Source organism: Hypanus sabinus, chromosome 2 (assembly GCF_030144855.1).
Source record: "Hypanus sabinus isolate sHypSab1 chromosome 2, sHypSab1.hap1, whole genome shotgun sequence".
Lineage (NCBI taxonomy): Eukaryota > Metazoa > Chordata > Chondrichthyes > Myliobatiformes > Dasyatidae > Hypanus > Hypanus sabinus.
The window spans coordinates 21,237,681-21,258,370 of record NC_082707.1 but is presented as its reverse complement, the minus strand read 5'-3'; the positions used below and the strand labels follow the sequence as shown (position 1 = coordinate 21,258,370).

Genomic DNA, 20,690 nt, shown 5'->3' with positions numbered 1-20,690 from the left:
TGCTGCCAGCCCCCAGCAGTAACCAACAGGATATACATGTTGCTGAGGGGAATGCCACAGGGGAATCCTGCACTGAATGCTTACTTCTCCTAGTCTTCACCAATCTATTGTTTGAAGCCTGCACTGGGTGTGACCACCTCAGCAAAGATCTCTCGTAGCAGGTATCCCCCGCTTTGTGAAAGTTCACTTTACGCCACTTCGCTTTTACGAAAGACCTACATTAGTACCCTGTTTTCGCTAACCGAAGAGGATTTTTGCTTTTATGAGAAAAGGCAGCTCTGCCAAGCTCCTCCCCCAGGAACTACACTCAGCATCACCATTAAACACGTGTCTGTGAGCATCTGTGCTTTATCTCAATTTATTTTGTGCATCCGTTAACAAGAAGAGCCTTAAGGTATTGGAAAAGCCTAAGAGAGCTCATAAGGGTGTTACGCTTAGCATAAAACTGGATATAATTAAGCGTTTCGATCATGGTGAATGAAATAAGGACATTGTGTATGTGTTGAACTTGCCTGCGTCCACCATTTGCACTACACGCAGTGAGAAAGAATCTTGAAAGCTGCTGATGTTACTATTGGTTCTGCTAGTAGCAAAGTGGTCTCTTTTAGTTGGCATCCAGTAATGGATAAAATGGAAAGTCTATTGCTTGAGTGGATTGATGGGTGTACAAAGCATCTTATACTTAAGGAGAAATCAGTCAGTCTTTTTAATAAGCTGAAACAGAAAGCACTGGACGATAGTGTTGCGGAAGTGGAATTTAAAGGTAGTCATGGGTGGTTTGATTGGTTTTTGGGGCGAGGGTAGCTTCATAGCTTAACGTTGACTGGAGAGAGTGCTTCGGCTGTTACTGAAGCTGCTGAAAAGTTCCCAGAAGAACTGACAGATGAAGAGCTGATGCAATTGCAGGAGGAAAGGATACAGATCGAAACCGAACGCAATAGCGAATGGCCTGAAAGTGAAGTCATCCAGGAACTGAATGTGAAGCACTTGTGTGAGATTTTCACTAAGATTGACAGTGCTGCAATGATGCAGGAAAGTATGACTTTAATTTTGAAAGGACACATAGGTTTAGGGCAGGTTTGCAGGATGTTTTGAGTGCTTGTAAAGAACTGTATGATAGAAAAATGCCCTGAGGCCAAGCAGTCAAGCATACCGTCATATTTCAAGCCTTCCATATCAGCCACAGCAGACGACGAACCTGGACCTTCAACATCGCGGCAGGCAGACATAGAAGGTGTAGACGTTAGTGACCTGCCTGCCCTGATGGATTCAGATGATGATGAAATGACACCCCAGTCTCCTGTACCTCCCACTACCCTAACCTCTGACGACTCAGCCTAACACACCATCATCAGTGTGTTCGCTGTCTTTTCAATTCTGGTAAGTGAAACTACACTGCACATACATTATTTCTTCTTCATATAGGTTGTGTATTTATCATATCATTCCTGCTTTTACTATATGTTAGTGTTATTTTAGGTTTTATGTGTTATTTGGTAGGTTATTTTTCGGGTCTGGGAATGCTCAAAAAATTTTCCCATATAAGTTAGAGACATTGTTGCAAAAGTGGTAGTCGTGAGTGGTTTGATTGGTTTTTGAAGCAAGGGTAGCTTCATAGTTTAAAGGTTACTGGAGAGAGTGCTTCCACTGTGAGCGCAGACACTTCTGTATCTTGCTCAAATCAGACAAGCAGGTGGCAAGGTAGTTCTACTCAACCCATTAATTTATTTTTGTGTCAATTTTTTTTTAAAGCAGGCAGCAATAAAATCTTAGTATCTCCCCTTTCAGTTAGTCCTGACGAAGGGTCTTGGCTCGAAACGTCAACAGTGCTTCTTCTTATAGATGCTGCCTGGCCTGCTGCGTTCCACTAGCATTTTGTGTGTGTTGTTTGAATTTCCAGCATCTGCAGATTTCCTTGTGTGAGCAATATTATTTAGCTACTGTGCTATAATAAGCATTTGATTACAAGTTTAATTAATTTAGTTGAAACTGAAAGACCTATTCCCATTCTAGATGTGAACTTCCTTTAACTATCAAGTTTAATTAACTTGGTACAGACCAGCAGTTAAACTTGAAATTTTCACTATTTCTCAATTGTTAGATTTGCCTACATTAGCAGGAACCTGGCTTTACTACCTTGTGATCTTAACGTTAGTGAAGTGATCCATATAGAATTGATCTTGAAGGTCTAATTTTCTCAAATTCTTCCATTACCCTTTTAGGCTTTAAAGACTACTGGCACGTACATTTGAAGTTGAAAGGCCAAATTCCAATCAATGCTTTTGTCTGGAAACACACACCACTTCAAATCTGCTTTATACCCCCACCTTATGACTAAACATCCCAACCTGGACACAGTATGCAGCATTCTTTAGGGGATTTCTGGATTTGACTTGCTGCATTCAGCAGTACAGTTAATGCAAACTCAGATAACTCAGCGCAGACCAGCAATCAACAGCAGGACCTTCCTAATTGAGAAAAATCAGTTAGTGTTGAAAAAACTTGCCGCGCCTCTGGGAGATTTAAGGGCATATGCTAGATTTTCTGAGCTATCCAATTAATTCCTCTTTGCTCTTAACTTCACTTTTTAAAACTAGCATCTAGTTTAATAAAGGCACAAACCCTAGACTGATCTTGATCAGAGAGAATAAAGCTAACTTGGAATATGATTTCACTTGCTGGGGATCACACTCCTGGGATGATTAATAAGCTGACAACTACTTGTGGTTTTAAAAACACAAACACGAAAAAATCTGCAGACGAAGGGTCTTGGCCCCAAACATTGACTGTACTTCCTATAGATGCTGCCTTGGCCTGCTGCGTTCCACCAGCATTTTGTGTGTGTTGCAACTAATTGTGGTGCAGACTTCGTCACTGGAGACTTGGAAATTGACCGAGGTTTGCATAACTGCTCACAGGTTATGTTAATAAAATATTCCTTAAGTGTCTTTTGCAAACTGTCTGATGATATTTCATCACCTCTTCTCTATTTATTAGCATATTGGTTAGTGTAAAGCTATAACAGCAAGGAACCTGGGTTCAATACCTGCCGCTCCCTGTAAAGAGTTTGTACTTTCTCCCCATGACCATATGGGTTTACTCCGGGGGTGCTCACTTTCCGAAGATGTACAAGTTAGTAGGTTAATTAGTCACATGGGTGTAATTGGGCAGCGCAGAACCTGTTGGGCTGGAAGGACCTGTTACTATGCTGTATCTTTAAAGATAAATAAATAAATGGTAAAACTTGTAAGGGGAGGAAGTTAATTAACTGACTGAATGACATTTGTATTGGAAGGTCCCAGAGTTGTGCACCACTATGGTCATCATCATCATCATTATGTGCTGTGTCACATGACATAGGCGATCTTTGACTGTGATTGTTCTTAGAAAATTTTTCGACAGAAGTGGTTATTGCCTTCTTCTGGGCAGTGTCTTTAAAAGACGGGTGACCTCGGCCTTTTATCAATACTCTTCAGAGATTGTCTGCCTGACGTCAGTGGTTGCAATAACCAGCTCTGTGATAAGCACCAGCTGCTTGTAAGACCATCCACCGCCTACCCCCATTGCTTCGTGTGACCCTGATCACGCAGGGTCACATGAAAGTGCTATGCAGGTGCTAGACCTTGCCCAAGGGTGACCTGCAGGCTAGTGGAGGGAAGGGGCGCCTTACACCTCTTTTGGTAGAGATGTGTCTCCACCCCACTACTGTGTGGTATGGAAATGCAAAAGACACTTGTCATTCTGGCTTTCTGCCAATGTGTTACAGCAAAAAGACAGTATAAACAAACTGATCACACCTCTGAATCTATTTTAAGTGTGATGGGAATGAACCAATATATCCTTAACTGCTATATTCCATATTTTCTTTACACCTGTTCTTTGCTAAGGATATCAACTCTATGCTGGGAAATGGTTCAATGATATGGCACTTCCTCCTGCCTTCTGCAAATAGATAATCTTTTCATGAGCTAGAGATCAACATAGTCTCATTCAACGATCAGCCTGGGCTAAACAGCAGTAAATATAGTCAGATTAAATGTTACGGGGAAGGCAGTTAAGCATAAATATTTGAAATGAAAGATCCATTTTTAATGAAATGTTAAATATGTGAAGAGTTGTTTGACAGCTCTGGGCCTGTACTCACTGGAGTTTGGAAGAATGAGGAGTGAACTCACTGAAACCTCTCGAATATTGAAAGGCTTAGAGTGGATGTGGAGAGGATGCTTCCATTATTGGGAGAGCCTAGGACCAGAGGGCACAGCCTAAGAATACAAGGATGTCCTTTTAACAGAGAGGAGGAGGAAGTTCTTTAGCCAAAGGGAGGTGAATCTGTGTAATTCATTGTCAGAAATGGCTATGTAGACCAAGATGGGGGGTACATTTAGAGGGTGATAGGTTCTTGATTAGGACGGGTGTCAAAGAGTATGGGGAGAAGGCAGGAGAGTAGGCTGGACTTACTTATGCCGTTGGTGTTTAAGGCAGCAATGAAGATCTTCCATCTTTGTCTGTCCTTGGCCATTTTCTCCATTATGCCTCAGGTGTGGTTCAGTGTCCTCATTCCTGCCTTTACGACACAGTGCCAAGTTGCCTTTGGTCTCTCCACCATTCAGGGTTCAATGAAGTGCTGTCTTGATGATGGAGTTTGGCTCTCTTTTCACCATATGCGCAATCCATCTCCGTTTCCCCTTGATGGTTGTGGGTATGTCCTTTTAATGACACTGAAGGAGTAGGGCATGGTTAGAGACCTTTATTGCCCAGAAAATATGGAGGATCTTCCAGAGGCTCATGGATAATGGGCTTGAGAGAAGTAAGGAGATTGTATGTTCTCTCCAGGTCTGCGTGGGTTTCTTCTGGGTGCTCCAGTTTCCTCCCACCCTCCAAAGATGTACAGGTTAGTAGGTTAATTGATCATTGTAAATTTTCCTGTGATTAAGCTAGAATTAAAGCAATGGATTGATGGACAGCATGGTTCGAAGGACATATTCTGTGCTGCACCTCAATAAATAAATACATCAGCCATGATAATATGGTTGACAATTGGTTGAATGCCCCTAGTTTTGCTCCTGTGTCGTTTGGTTTTCAAAGCTTATTTTATACAATTTGCAAGACATTAGGAGGAAATAGACCTTTGTGGACAACGTGCGTAGATGGATGATGCTATTTTCAAGGAATTGGTATCTACCTGTTTAAGAAGTTTCTTGATTTGGTTCACACTTGCCCCATCACTAAGTAATCATGTATTTTAGATTTCTTCTGAAGTATATTTCCAGTAAAACCATGCAAAATTGTCAAAAAGATCCTAACACAAATGTAACCCTTACCCAACAGGCTGGTATATGTCTAGGGGAAAAAGGGGATCCAGCAACTCTCCAACCCACCTCCCGTACACGCAGGTGCTGTGAGAATCGAGTTTACGCCTCGAGCCCGCCAACAGTATCAAATCCACAACAAATACCGTTATGAAATACACTTTAAAGAGTTTACTAAAATTAAAAAGAGTAGTAAGCAATACAATATATATACACAAGGAAAAAAAAAGGCGCCACTTATCAAAGTTCAGTCTGTTTAGTGCACTCGTTGGAGCTCAATCAACGAACCAATCGACCCATCTGGCCATCGAACCTGGGACCACCCCGGTGGTCTTACGAGCAGTCCAGCACACGTCCACCTTCTTCAGTGTCTTCCTCGGCCTCTCCCAAAAAACCCGCGAAAACCCCTCCCCCAAGTTCCCAGCATCACAAGACACAATGACATTCCCCATTGATTAACAAATGAATACAATTACCATATCAGCCATTCTAAAGTGAAACAACGGCTAGAGAAACACTTATCCGACAAAGAAACATTCCTACTTGTAACAAACCAGAGGCCATTTTGAGTAACATACCCAGGACATTGTACATTCTCTCCCCACCAGCAAATGTCATGCCCTCATGGCATTACTAGAGGTCCCCAAAGCTTCTTGCAACACACAAAACCCAACCCAGGTGCAGAAGGCAATGACATAACTACCCAGAGCAGTAGAAATCACACTCGGTTCTCCTGGTACCACATATGTCAACCGCTCCGGGGGGCGCCTAATCCTCTGAGATCTCCATACCCCTTCTGCCCCACTGGGCTCCCTCGTCACCTGCGAACCCACTGTCTCGGACACCCCAGGTCTACCTGACAGACCCGCACCCCCTTCCTCACAGGGGTCCTCCCTCACCCGAGATCTCTCCGGCTCACTCTCAGATTCCACCCTCTCTCCCACCAATGTAGGCTGCCTCTCCATCTGACCCTCAAGACCTTCCCTCCTCTCACCCAGTTCAGTATGGGAAGGGCCAGGAGCCTCCTCTCCTGGTACTGGAGCACCAGCGAATGGGAACAGGACCCACTCATCTGAGTCGTCCTCCTCTGAATCGGTAGCCATTCCCGAGTGAGGGACCCGTCCCCGCTCTTCAGCAGCGGGCTCTTCCCGTTCTCCGCTCCCTCGCAGAGTCCTTGTACTGGGCGTAACCTCCCACTCGGGCTCCTTATCCACCTGCACCGCTTGACCCAGTGGCAGCAGATGATTCCTATGGAGTACCTTGATAGGCCCTTTTCCATCCTCGGGTTTCACCCGGTAAACTGGCAGGTTCGGCATCTGGCTCTCTATTACATAGGGGCTGGCCGCCCATCGATCTGCCAACTTGTGCTTACCAGGGAGTCCCAAATTCCGTAAAAGGACCCGGTCGCCCGGTAATAATTGTACAAACTTCACCTTTCAATCATACCGCATCTTATTCCGCTGATTTTGTTTGGTAGCCGCCGCCTCGGCCAACTCGTACGCCCGCTGTAACTCCCTCTTCATGTCGGACACGTACTTTAGATGGGACTTCCCAGGAAATTCATCCACTCCACCTCCAAAACACACGTCAATGGGCAACCTCGCTTCCCGCCCAAACATCAGATAATAGGGTGAATACCCTGTAGCCTCATTGCGAGTACAATTGTAACAGTGAACCAATTGTCCAATATGACGACTCCACCTGCTTTTCTGCCCAATCTCCAGCGTCCCGAGCATATCCAACAGGGTCCTGTTGAATCTCTCTGGCTGAGGATCTCCCTGTGGGTGGTAAGGGGTAGTCCTGGATTTCTCAACCCCAAGCATAGTCAGTAATTCCTGGATAAGGCGGCTCTCAAAGTCCCGCCCCTGATCACTATGGATTCGCCTGGGAAGGCCGTAATGCACAAAGTACTTCTCCCATAACACCTTCGCCACTGTCGTCGCCTTCTGATCCTTGGTGGGAAATGCCTGAGCATAGCGAGTGTAATGATCGGTGATGACTAATACATTCGCGGTGTTGCTGGTGTCAGGCTCAATCGACAGGAAATCTATACATACCAGGTCCAGAGGTCCCGCACTCTGCAAGTGCGACAGTGGAGCCGCCAACGCTGGCAGGGTCTTCCTCTGGATGCAACGACGGCATCCCCTACAGTATTCTTCGACGTCCCCCCTCATCCGGGGCCAGTAGAACCGGTCTTTGAGTAATCCATATGTCTTTTCCACCCCCAAATGTCCAGAATCATCATGTAAGGCCTGGAGTACAGTCTGGCGATACTCCTCCGGCAGGACCAGTTGCCAACAGCGGGGTTGGTCCGGAGGCGTCGTTACCCGGTACAAGATTTTGTTCTTTAACTTCAACCGAGACCACTCCTTCAACAACAGAGGCACGGATGGGTGTTTCGCCTTCTCAGCCAACGCCCCATCCCCCTTCTCGACCGCTCTCCACACTGTGCCAATGCCCGGGTCATTTTGCTGAGCAGTTGCCACTTCCCCCGGACTCAGTTCCGGCAACTGTTTAGTCCCCAGAGCGGTCAGGTCACAGTAAACTAGGGGTATGGCGTCGTCAAAAACCCCCAAATGGTCCACGGCTCGTTCCAGCCTCCCTCTTCCCTCGGCCTTCACGGTGATAACAAACTGACACATCGCCTTCACTCCAGGGGCAGGGACACTCTCCCACTCCTCGTCCCTCTCCTCCTCCCCCGGCTCCCGACGAGACAATGCATCCGCATCGATATTCTTGCTTCCGGGGCGGTACCTCAGGCTGAAATCATATACTGACAATGCCGCCAGCCACCGATGTCCTGTGGCATCCAGCTTCGCCGAAGTCAAAATATAAGTGAGAGGATTGTTATCCGTTCTCACCTCAAACTTGGCTCCGTAAAGGTAATCGCCCAGCTTGTCCACCACCGCCCACTTCAGCGCCAGGAACTCCAACTTGTGAGTGGGATAGTTTCTCTCCGATGGCGACAAGCTTCGGCTGACAAAGGCTACCGGCCTCAATGCTTTGCCATGCTCCTGGTACAGAACAGCCCCGAGACCCTCTCGGCTGGCATCCGTGTGCAGCACATATGGCTTCTGGGGATCGGCAAAAGCCAACACCGGGGCCTGGGTCAGTGCCCTTTTCAAAGATCGGAACGCCTCTTCACATTGATCATCCCGGACGAGCCCCCACAAATGTAACCCTTACCCAACAGGCTGGTATATGTCTAGGGGAAAAAGGGGATCCAGCCACTCTCCAACCCACCTCCCGTACACGCAGGTGCTGTGAGAATCGAGTTTACGCCTCGAGCCCGCCAACAGTATCAAATCCACAACAAATACCGTTATGAAATACACTTTAAAGAGTTTACTAAAATTAAAAAGAGTAGTAAGCAATACAATATATATACACAAGGAAAAAAAAAGGCGCCACTTATCAAAGTTCAGTCTGTTTAGTGCACTTGTTGGAGCTCAATCAACGAACCAATCGACCCATCTGGCCATCGCACCTGGGACCACCCCGGTGGTCTTACGAGCAGTCCAGCACACGTCCACCTTCTTCAGTGTCTTCCTCGGCCTCTCCCAAAAAACCCGCGAAAACCCCTCCCCCAAGTTCCCAGCATCACAAGACACAATGACATTCCCCATTGATTAACAAATGAATACAATTACCATATCAGCCATTCTAAAGTGAAACAACGGCTAGAGAAACACTTATCCGACAAAGAAACATTCCTACTTGTAACAAACCAGAGGCCATTTTGAGTAACATACCCAGGACATTGTACACAAGCAAAGAAAACAATTTGAAAATACAAGAGAAAACTCCAGGAGATTATCGGCCATGTTAATTCAATAATTCCTGTGGGGACGTGTCATGTAAATAAAAGGAAAATTCTACAGATGGACACTGAACTAAGGCCACTATGAAATGAATGGCTTTAGAAGAACAAAAACATAACTTCTTTTGGAATAAACTTCCAAAGTTGTCCTTTGCCTCTGAAACAAGATTTCTATCAGCAGAGTTTGAAGCATTATTATTTCACGGGAAACTGCTCACCCATCCTAATAAAACTTCCAAAATACTGAACTTGACATGGGTGAAAACACATAGTAGGCACATCAGTTGCTGTCAAGATATTCAACAGCCAAGGCTAATCTTGCTTTGCTGAATTACCCTTCATGTTCTTGATATTTATCGTTTATTTATTATTATTTCTTTCTTTTCGCATTCATACATCTGTTGTCTTCTGCACTCTGGTTGAACACCCAAGTTGTTGCGGCCTTTCATTGATTCTGTTATGGTTATTATTCTATAGATTTATTGAATATTCCCAAAAGAAAATGAATCTCAGAGTTGTATATGGTGACATATATGTACTTTGATAATACATTTACTTTTAACTTTCATTTTGTTTGGATAAAGTAAGGAGATTCAGATAATGCCTCAGTTGGTAATATGGTTCACCCAGCATGTTGTTTTGTTTGCTTCTGTGGGTTTGTGTAGACTCTCTGGTTAAATACTGCTTTCATCAAAATCATTCAGTTTTGTTGGATAGTTAGTGTCACTGCCTAAAGGACAGGAAGATATTTTGAGGTTTTTGTTTTTGCCCAGTTTTGCATTCCTCTGATGCTTGGCTAATCTATATTCGAAAAAGGATCTAGTGCTTTCCCGTTGTACCTGACGAATAAACTTTTCTCAGGCTTCCAACTGGGTACAGGTATCGATTATTACAGACGTTTCGATGACAAACTGCCATCCCTGAAGAAGGTGGCAGTTTGCCATTGAAACATATTTTATAATCGATACCTATACCTGGCCAGACCCTGAAAAAAGTTTATTATTCTACCTTCATTTGCAATATTTCATTTCTCTCCTCTCCTGCATTTAATCTACTCCCATGTCTGCTAGAGGAACTGCTGATGCAGCCATTATATGTGGAACATTTATTCCTGCACTCTGGGATATTGCAACCTCCTTGTAATGAGTTACCCGATAATACCAAAACACAGAAGATGGAACACCTCAAACAACATGTTTATAATTCGCTTCAGAAAGATGCTTGACTTTATTATATAATGTTTAGAAAAACAAGCAATAAAATTAGATTAATGCTGATCCAAAATAGATTTAATAACAAATTGTCAATTAGCTTGGTAATAAAGACTATAAAGTTAGGGGAAACAAAATAGTCTTAATATGAAAGACGTGTAGCTTAAAAGAGATGAATATTTGGAGTCACCAGCCCACCTATTTGATAAACTTATACCTCACATTGGTAAAGATCCATCCTAATAAATTCACAACCATTGGGGGCCTGTCTTGTAAACAGCTAAAATCTACAGGCAAAACCAGGGTGATTTTATTGAACCCAGTGTAACATCCATGTCTCGGAGAGCTTTCATTTCATTTTGAACATCAGTAAGGATTATGTTCAAGTGAAATTTAGGAAATTATATTATTAACATATAGACTACCCCACCCTATCCCAACCCCAAGCACAAACATAAATGTAAATTGTGCTGATGGCAACTTCTTTCAGGCAATGTTTTTCACGTTTGCGCTTTCTTCCGTCTTAAACTCTGCATAGAGTTGGGCGAGCTTTTGTTGCCGGGTCACAAGATAAAGTGGAAGTGCAATTTTCTCTGGGTCATTGCTCGGAAAGTTCAGAGCAACGCACAACTTGTTGATTATTTTTTGAACTTTTAACCAGCTGTTCTGAAGGTGAAGGTCAGCCTCTGTCAACCAGGAGTTTGTAAAGCTTTGCGTGGTCGGGGTTTTAAACTGAAAGGGAAAAAAAATGTTAGTCAAACTGAATCAAAAGTCCACATCTGAACTAAATGGACCCTTGGCCTCACAGGCTATCTCATTATGAGTTTGCACTTTATGGTTTTACTTACACTTCACTTAAGGTAGCCCTTACACTTTATTCTGCACTGTTACTGTTTCTAAATCAATGCACTCTGTAATATTTGATTTGTAGGAACAGTGTGCAAGACAAACTTTTCTTGGTACACGTAACAAAAATAAAACAATGCCAATATCAATACCAAATGGATTTTTGTAGGACCCAATGGGTCACCAGAGATCATTTGGCCCATTGAATCTTAAAGGAATCCATTTTGCCAAGGATGGCTAAAGAGTTTATGAAGAAGGAGAATAAAGTGTATCAGAAAGAACTCAAATTGAGAACACAGTATAAAAATGGACAGAAAGAGACCAAACAGATGCATGCTGTGAGCACTTTATTATGTACCTCCTGTCCCTAATAAAGTGACCATTGAGTGTATGTCCGTGGTCCTCTGCTGCTGTAGCCCATCCACTTCAAGTTTTGACGTGCTGTGCATTCTGCTCCACTATTGTAAAGCGTGGTTATCTGTGTTACTGTTACCTTCCTGTCAGTTTGAAACAGCCTGGCCATTTTCCTCTGACCTCTCTCGTTAATAAGGTGTTGTATATGAAGTCCTGAGCAGGAATGACTCCTCATCTTTTTTTCCCCTGCCCTGCTGAAGGGTCAATTATTCTTTTTTCCCCATAGATGCTGCCTCGCCTACTGAGTTCCTTCAGCATTTTGTGAGGGTTAGATTGATCTTGGGGTAGGTTAAAAGGTCAGCATAACAGCATGGCCGAAAGGCCTGTACTGTGGTGTTATGTTCTAAGAACATACCTCCAAAGGCCTGTCAGACATTATTTCAGATTATAACAAGGACTCTTAACCTCCTCTTTGAATCCTTGGTTGCTCTATTGAACTGAACCCAAGTTTTCTAGCTTTCTTCAGTAGGTGTGAAGAAACAGCAGTAAAATCTCTTGTTTTCAAACCTGTTCAGATGGAACAGGCTCAGAGTCCCCTCCACAGGGATGGGATGACTGAGAGTAATCTTTCAATGTTTGCATTGCAAAATGAGATCACACAGGTTACCACTGATCAGTACTCCCAGAGGGGAGTTCTGCTTACAGTAAGCACAGTATCTCGGGAATTTACTCTTGGCAACTGTGACTTTCCATTCCTCAAAATCAGAATTATACAGTGGTCAGGTGTGATACCTTCCCTGCAAACCACCTAAAGCAGAACTGACTGTGGAATTACTACAAGTCAAAGTTAAATATCATGTTAGCTTTTTTACATCCTTTAACAACTCTTGCTGTTGTTTTCTTGGTATTATTTATAAATTTATAATACATCAATAAATAAATAAATAAATAATTATTTTTTTGAATTTGTTGTTTGTCTTCTTTTGCACATTGGTACTTGTCAGTCTTTGTGCATAGTTTCTCATTGATTTTATTGTGATTCCTTGTTCTACTGTGAATGCCTGCAAGAAAATTAATCTCAGGGTTGTATATGGTGACATAGACATCGATAATAAATTTACTTTGAACTTTGAATCGAAACAAGGAAAAAGGGAAAATACTGCAAATTCAGGTGAGGCTGGAGAAAGAAGTCACTGATTCATCCAGAAATTACAGATGTTTCACTCTTTATCAACAAATGCTACCTGACTTGCTGAGCGCTTTGTCTTTTCATTTCAGGTTTTAAGCAACCGCAGTATTTTACTTTTGTTATAAACAGATCATGGATCCTTGTGGATAGCTTTCTCCCAGTTTGCTTTTTTAGACCAGATTGGATTTTGTGGACCAGATTGGTCTTTCCCAATAGCTTGGTTCATTCCTTTGGTCTGCAAAATACTCTCAACGTTGCGTTGGCTTATGTGCGATCAAAATTCTATGTTCTTGTAGCAACTGGGAGAAAACTATCCACAAGGATCTATGAAGATCAACTGGCTGTAAAGCGGCATGACCAACTCTCCCTAGACTCTACCGGTGAAGATCGAGAGGGGCACAAATTTGACTGGGCATCAGTGAAGGTCATGGCACAAGCAAACGCGTGGCATGCAAGAGAGTTCCTAGAAGCGTGCTTTCTGCAAATAATTCTCTGAATACACATGTAGACCTCAATCCCATTTATGAGCCAATGCGGGCAAAATTCCAGACCATAACAAAGTTTACCGCACAACCAGTCAGCAACGAGACTTCCTCGCTACATCACAAAAGAGTTTCTGTAATGACAACCAAGCAACAAATTGATAAGTATATAAAGGCCAAGCACTTGGAGGACTCACCACGATTAACTGCATACTGATGATGTCTTCTCATATGATGAGGAAATCTTTGTGAGTAAATTGGCAAGATCAGGGAACAACTCCACCCAAACAAAAAGCTGTACTTCAAGTTCCTGTTCAATCTCACCGACACCCTTAATGTCCTGGTTCTTACAATAGACAGTAGGTGCAGGAGTAGGCCATTCAGCCCTTCTAGCCAGCACCGCCATTCACTGTGATCATGGCTGATCATACACAATCAGTACCCCGTTCCTGCCTTCTCCCTATACCCCTTGACCCCACTATCTATAAGAACTCTATCTAACTCTCTCTTGAAAGCATCCAGATACTTGGCCTCCACTGCCTTCTGAGGCAGAGTATTCCATAGATCCACAGCTCTCTGGGTGAAAAAGTTTTTCCTCAACTCCGTTCTAAATGGCCTACCCCTCACTCTTAAACTGTGGCCTCTGGTTCTGGACTCCCCCAACATCGGGAACATGTTTCCTGCCTCTAGTCAAGTCAAGTCCAATCCAAGTCCAAGCGTGTCCAATTCCTTAATAATCTTTTATGTTTCAATCAGATCCCCTCTCATCCTTCTAATTCCAGTGTATACAAGCCCAGTCGCTCTAATCTTTCAACATATGACAGTCCTGCCATTCCAGGAATTAACCTTGTGAACCTACGCTGCACTCCCTCAATAGCAAGAACGTCCTTCCTCAAATTTGGAGACCAAAACTGCACACAATACTCCAGGTGGGATCTTACCAGGGCCTTGTACAGCTGCAGAAGGACCTCTTTACTCCTATACTCAGTTCCTCTTGTTATAAAGGCCAGCATGCCATTAGCTTTCTTACCTCTGTGTTCAAAAACCCGGGTTTCTGCCTTCTCTTCCCACCCTCTGAGTTCCCAGTTTTAAAAGGAGTTTTTTATAAAGTGTAATTTCTTTATAAAAGTGAATTAAAAAGAGTGTCAGAGTACCAGTACAATAGCAACATAGTCTAGAGTATCAGCCAGTTGAGCATCATCGGTCTCAAGTATGTCAAATATACTCAGTGGCCACTTTATTAGGTACACCTACTCCTTAACGCAAATATCTAATTAATGTGTGGCAAGCAATCGTGGCAGCAACTCAATGTGTAAAAGCATGCAGACACAGTCAAGAGGTTCAGTCCAAACATCAGAATGGGAAAGAAATGTAATCTAAGTGACTTTGACCGTGGAATGACTGTTGGCGACAGGCACAGTGGTGTATGTCAGAAACTGCTGATCTCCTGGGACTTTGCACAACAGTCTCTCAAGTTTACAGAGAATAGTGCAAAAAAAAAATCCAGTGAGCGGCAGTTCTGTGGGTGAAAATGCCTTGTGAATGAGAGAGGTCGTAGGAGAAAGGCCAGACTGGTTCAAGCTCACAGGAAGGTGACAGTAACTCGGATAACCATGCATTACAACAGTGGTGCGCAGAAGAGCATCTTTAAACGCACAACCCATCGAACCTTGAAGTAGATGGGTTACAGCAGCAGAAGACCATGAGCATGCAGTCGATGGCCACTTTATTAGGGAAAAGAGGTATCTAATAAAGTGGCCATTAACAATACTTATGCAGTTTTGTGGACTTAATTGAAATACAAGCTATTTTAGATCTATTTAATTAACTGCCTCTTAAAAGAAATTGCTGACATACAGCATGGAATAGGCCCTTCTGGATCTTCAAACCATGTTGCCCAGCAACCCCGATTTAATTGTCTAATCACTCGACAATTTACAATGACCAATTAACCTACCAACCAGTATGTCTTTGGGCTGTGGGAGGAAACTCGAGCACTTGGTGGAAACCCACAGGGTCACGGGGAGAATGTACAGGCAGTGTCAGGAACTGAGCCCAGGTGTACTGTAAAGTCTTGTGCTAACTGCTATGCTACCATTGCACTTAAAGTTCATTGCAGGTCTGCTGAGGTTTGAACTCTTGCCTCCCGATCATCAGCCCGGATCTCGAGGAATATCCAGGATCTTAATTGCACACGATAAAATGAAATTGAATTGAAACCAGCCCGATACTTTACCTCCAGGTTCACTCCGAGGTTGAACTTTGCTTGCTTCCCCATTGCCAAGAAAGTAAGGAAGATCCGCTGTTGCTCTATAATCCTGACGCCGATGTTTTTGTTCAGAGAGATGAAAATCGGTTTGAAAGGTGTGAAGTTAAGTGGGGACGAAGGGTCTCGCCAGAACCATCGCCGCAGCCGGATGCCACATTCATCTGCATAATGCCCTCCGAAAGCATTAGTATTTACCCTATGCGTAAAGCAAAAGCATACAGGGTCGTGTAACAACAGGCTCAAAAGTATTTATTAAACTGTCTCCCAGACAAAATATCGTGCATAAGCTGAACAGCAGAGCCATCAAGCACGTCTCAGTTCAATGGGTCTTAGGTGGAGATTACACATTAATCTTTTCTTTGCTGTGAGACTTGCACTTTAAAGAGGAAGTTTTTAATATTAACAATGAGAGGGCACCAGAACACACAGGGGCTCCACGCAGCATGTTCCTGATGGTAAAACTGGGCTTATGCTCAAATGGGCCTGAACTCGCTGCAGTTTAGAAGAATAATTGGTGGGGGAGGGGGGATCTTATTGAAACTGATCGAATGTTGGCTTAGATCGAGTGGATGTGGAGAGAATGTTTCCACTTGTGGGTGAGTCTAAGACCAGAGGGCACAGCCTCAGAATAGCAGGAATTCCCTTTAAAGCAGAGGTGAGGAGGAATTTCTTTAGCCCAAAGGTGGTGAATCTGTGGAAACTGTTGTTAGGTTTATCTATTTATTTATTTAGAGGCACAACACAGAACAGGCCCTTCCGGCCCAGCCACCCGCCTATTTAACACTAGTCTAATTACTAGGACAATTAAAAATGACCAAACAAGAGAAAGTCTGCAGATGCTGGAAATCTCAACCACACACACAAAATGCCAGAGGAACTCAGCAGGCCAGGCAGCATCTACGGAAAAAAGTACAGTTGGCGTTTCAGGCCCAACTCTTCGGCAAGACTGGAGAAAAAAAGCTGAGGAGTAGATTTGAAAGGTGGGGGGTGGGGGGGGGGGAGGGGAGAGAGAAATGCCAGGCGATTGATGAAATGGAGGGGAGGGCTGAAGCAGAGAGCTACGAAGTATCACAACACAGACTGTTCCATGTAGCAGACAAACAGGCAGGCATAGCTGGGACCCATGCGAGTGCCCATGGCTACACCCTTTGTTTGAAGGAAGTGGGAGGACCCAAAGGAGAAGTCATTTAGAGCGAGGACAAGTTCCACTAGGGCCTGGCAGAGGAGAGCGGTGGTGGAGGGGAACTGGGTGGGTCTGGTGTCCAGAAAAAAACATGTACAGGGGGTATATAGGGACTTTCTAGTACATTGCTTCATGCCTCCCCCTCCAAGTGTCACCTATCACCTGGCATTTCTCCCTCCCCTCACCCCCACCTTTCAAATCTACTCCTCAGCTTTTTTCTCCAGTCCTGCTGAAGGGTTTCAGCCCGAAACGTTGTCTACTCTTTAACATTGTTACTGCCTGGCCTGATGTGTGTTATTAAAATGACCAATCACCCTGCTAAATGGTATGTCTTTGAACTGTGGGAGAAAACCACAGTTGGAGGAGCACTTGGAGGAAACCCACGTACATACTCCTTACAAATAGCATCGGAATTGAACTCGGAACTGTGATAGCGTTGCTCTAACCGCTGTGCTAACATGACGCCCCTAAAAATTTAAAGCGGGTTTGATAGATCATTGACTAGTCAGGGCAACAAAGGTAATGGAGAGATGGCAAGAGAATGGGGTTGAGAGGGAAAATACGTCGAATTCTCCGTGTCTACGCTTGAATCTTGCACTATTCCCTGTCTGACTCACTCTATTCCATCCGCTCTCTATCACTCCCTGCTGTCAAATTCTCCATGTCTGTATTCTATCCCTGTCTCATCTGATTCCTCCCCTGCAGCCACAACCTTGTTCGTTCTGCCCCACAGCTAGGCCGTCAGAATGACTACACTCCCTTTGGGGAAGATGTTCTACACGTGGGGTGGTGGTGATGTTCTACACAAATCACCAGCACCACCCCAGCATTGTCTGCTGTGTTGGCAGGAGGTATTTGGCACAGCAGACTCTTCTGGACCCTGCCTGCTTCAGGGTGTTCCTAGAGGAAGCTCCCAGGCATAACCATTTCCAGGTCCTCATCCTTTCTTGGGATGCTCACTGATAAACTACACTGTACTCCAATCTATTCATAGCTCAGATAATGAAGCAGCCCTAATCTGGAGGCATCAAGAACGGGAATACTTATAGGCATGGCCTGATAAGTGGCGTACATGGGAAACCCACCACCTTCAAGACTCTGCAGAGAGAGTGGTGTGGACAGCCCAGCACATCTGTAGATGTGAACTTCCTGCTATTCAGGATGCTTACAGCGACAGGTGTGTAAAAAGGGCCTGAAGGATCTTTGGGGACCAGAGTCACCCCTACCACAAACTGTTGCAGCTTCTCCCATCCAGGAAATGGTACCACAGCATAAAAGCCAGGACCAACAGGCTCCGGGACAGCTTCTTCCACCAGGCCATCAGACTGAGTAATTCATGCTGACACAACTGTATTCCTATGTCATATTGACTGTCCTGGTGTACATACTATTTATTATATATTACTATAAATTGTACATTGCAAATTTTGACGGAGACGTAATGTAAAGATTTTTACTCCTCATGTATGTGAAGGATGTAAGTAACAAAGTTAATTCAATTCAAGTCATTTCAATTCTCATTTGTTCCTGTTTCTGACTTGGAGATAACCTGATGTTCATTCATAACTAGTGGGTTCAGATCTTGCAGTAAACAGCCCAGTGTGAACATAAAAATGGGAATTGGTTTATTATTGCCACATGTACTGAGGTACAGTGCAAAACTTTGTTTTGCATGCCATCCATTTCACTACATCAAGGTAGTACGAGGGAAAACAACAGAATGCAGAATAAAGTGTCAGCTACAGAGAGAGTGCAGTGCAGGCTGCAAAGCTATAATAAGGGAGACTGTGAGGTCAAGAGTCCATCTTATCATGCTAGAGGACTGTTCAATAATCTTATAGGAGTGGGGTAGAGCTACTTTCATCCTGGTAGTACACGTTTTCAGGTTTTTGTATCTTCTGCCTGTCTTGAGGGTGGATAAGAGAGAATGTGTGTGACGGGTGAGGACTTTTATTATGCTGGCTGCTTTACTGAGGCAGCAAGACGTGTAGAACATCTTCCCCAAAGGGAGTGTAGCCATTCTGATGGCCTAGCTGTGGGGTAGAACGAACAAGGTTGGGTGGCAGGGGAGGAATCAGATGAGACAGGGATAGAATATAGACATGGAGAATTCGACAGCAGGGAGTGATAGAGAGCGGATGGAATAGAGTGAGTCAGACAGGGAATAGTGCAAGATTCAAAGGTAGACATGGAGAATTCAACAGCAGGGAGTGATAGAGAGGTTAGTGATAGAGACTGGATGGAATACATTGAGTCAGACGGGGAATAGTGCGAGATTCAAGTGTAGACACAGAGAATTTGACAGCAGGGAGTGCAAGAGAGATTAGTGATAGAGAATGGATGGAATAGAGTGAGTCAGATGGGGAATAGTGCAAGATTCAAGTGCAGAAGGAAAGTTGCTGGTTGTAGCAAATTTCTTAGAATGAAAGACCTGTGAGATCATGAGAAGTTGTTTGATGATGCTTACTTACATCAAACAGGAAAATGAATGAAGATATACGTCTTCCAATTGCTTTTGAAATGCATTCAATTCATTACTTAGAAAAGTCTATAACAAAAACTACTAAGTTTAATACCTTATCTACTATGCTTTCTTAGCTGGGCAGTGTTGAAAGGCAGAAGCTGGGCTGGAGAACAGATCAAATATTGTGCCCCACCTTAAATGAGGGCGTAGCCTCAGAAAAGAGGGATGTCCCTTTAGAACAGAGATGAGGAGGAATTTGTTTAGTCATGGTAATTCATTGTGTGGAATTTATTGTCACAGACGGCTGTGGAGGCCAAGTCATTGGGTGTATTTAATGGGGAAGTTGATAGGTTTGTAATTAGTAAGGGTGTCCACGGTTATGGGGAGAAGGCAGGAAAATGGTGTTGAGAGGGATAATAAATCAGTCATGATGGAATAGCAGAGAAGACTCAATGGGCCAAATGGCCTAATTCTGCTCCTATGTCTATTGGTCTTAGTTATGAAGGAACATCAGAATATCTCCAAGTCAGAATCAGGGACAAATGGGAATGGAGCTTAGAAAAATAGAGGGCTATGCAGTAGGGACATTCTGGGGAGTTTCTAGAGTGGGTTACATGGCTAGTACAACATTATGGGCCAAAGGGCCTGTAATGTGTTGAAGATTTCTATGTTTCTAGAAGATGGTAGGTTTCTCATGTTTTGCCACTTGCCTGAAAGTATCTATCAGTTTATTCAAAACGGCCAGTGACCTACCAGACCATGCCGTTCGGATGATAACAAGTACATCTTCCATAGGAAGTGAAGATTGCTTGAATGGCTGGGTCATCAACCCTGTCCTGCTGCACGACGCAAGTCATTTTCTTTTCAGTGTCGATAAAAATCTGAATGGCCAGGTTTCCAGAGGGGTAACTAATGGGGTTAAGGAAGCATGGCAAATTTGTACATGTAACATAGATCAAAGCTTTGTATGCACCTAAACAAACTTTTAGGAGACAGGAGAAGACCCATGAAAGATCAGGCTAGGCTATAAACAACAATAAATAACACACAGCCCTGATATTATTGTTGGATCGGTTTACTGAGAAGGCAGTTAAGCATAATTATTTGAAGTTTACAATCCATTTATAATGAAATGTTAAGCATATGAGGAGCTCAGGGTCTGTACTCACTGGAGTTTAGAAGAATGAGGGGAGATCTCATTGAAACCTCTCAAATATTGAAAGACCTAGGCAGAGTGGATGTGGAGAGGATGTTTCCTATAGTGGGAGAGTCTGCTACCAGAGGGCACAACCTCAGAGTACAATGTAATCCCTTTAGAACAGAGATGAGGAAGAATTTCTTTAGTCAGAGGATGGTGGATCTGTGGAATTCACTGCCACAGATGGCTGTGAAGGCCAAGTCATTGAGAGGATATTTAAAGTGGAGGTCAATAGGTTGATTGCTTATGCTGAGAAGGCGGGAGAATGGGGTTGAGAGGGAAAATAAACTGTCCATGATCAAATGTCATAACAGACTCAATGGGCCAAATGGTCTAATTCTGCTCCTATGTTTCATGGTCTTATG

At 43.8% G+C, this 20,690-nt stretch overlaps 1 protein-coding gene across 1 annotated transcript in view; it reads right to left on the bottom strand.

Annotated features, from left to right (window-relative positions):
- Window positions 1-8,703: 8,703 nt before the first annotated feature.
- The window catches only part of LOC132406881 (glutamate-rich protein 6-like), a 79,741-nt gene continuing 67,754 nt past the window's right edge, over window positions 8,704-20,690 (bottom strand). The window contains exons 13-15 of the mRNA XM_059992985.1: window positions 19,881-20,036; window positions 15,448-15,676; window positions 8,704-11,072 (exon numbers count right to left, since the gene is read on the bottom strand). Coding sequence (XP_059848968.1) covers window positions 10,827-11,072; window positions 15,448-15,676; window positions 19,881-20,036 — 631 coding nt within the window. The 3' untranslated portion in view covers window positions 8,704-10,826. The remainder of the gene's footprint in view (window positions 11,073-15,447; window positions 15,677-19,880; window positions 20,037-20,690) is intronic.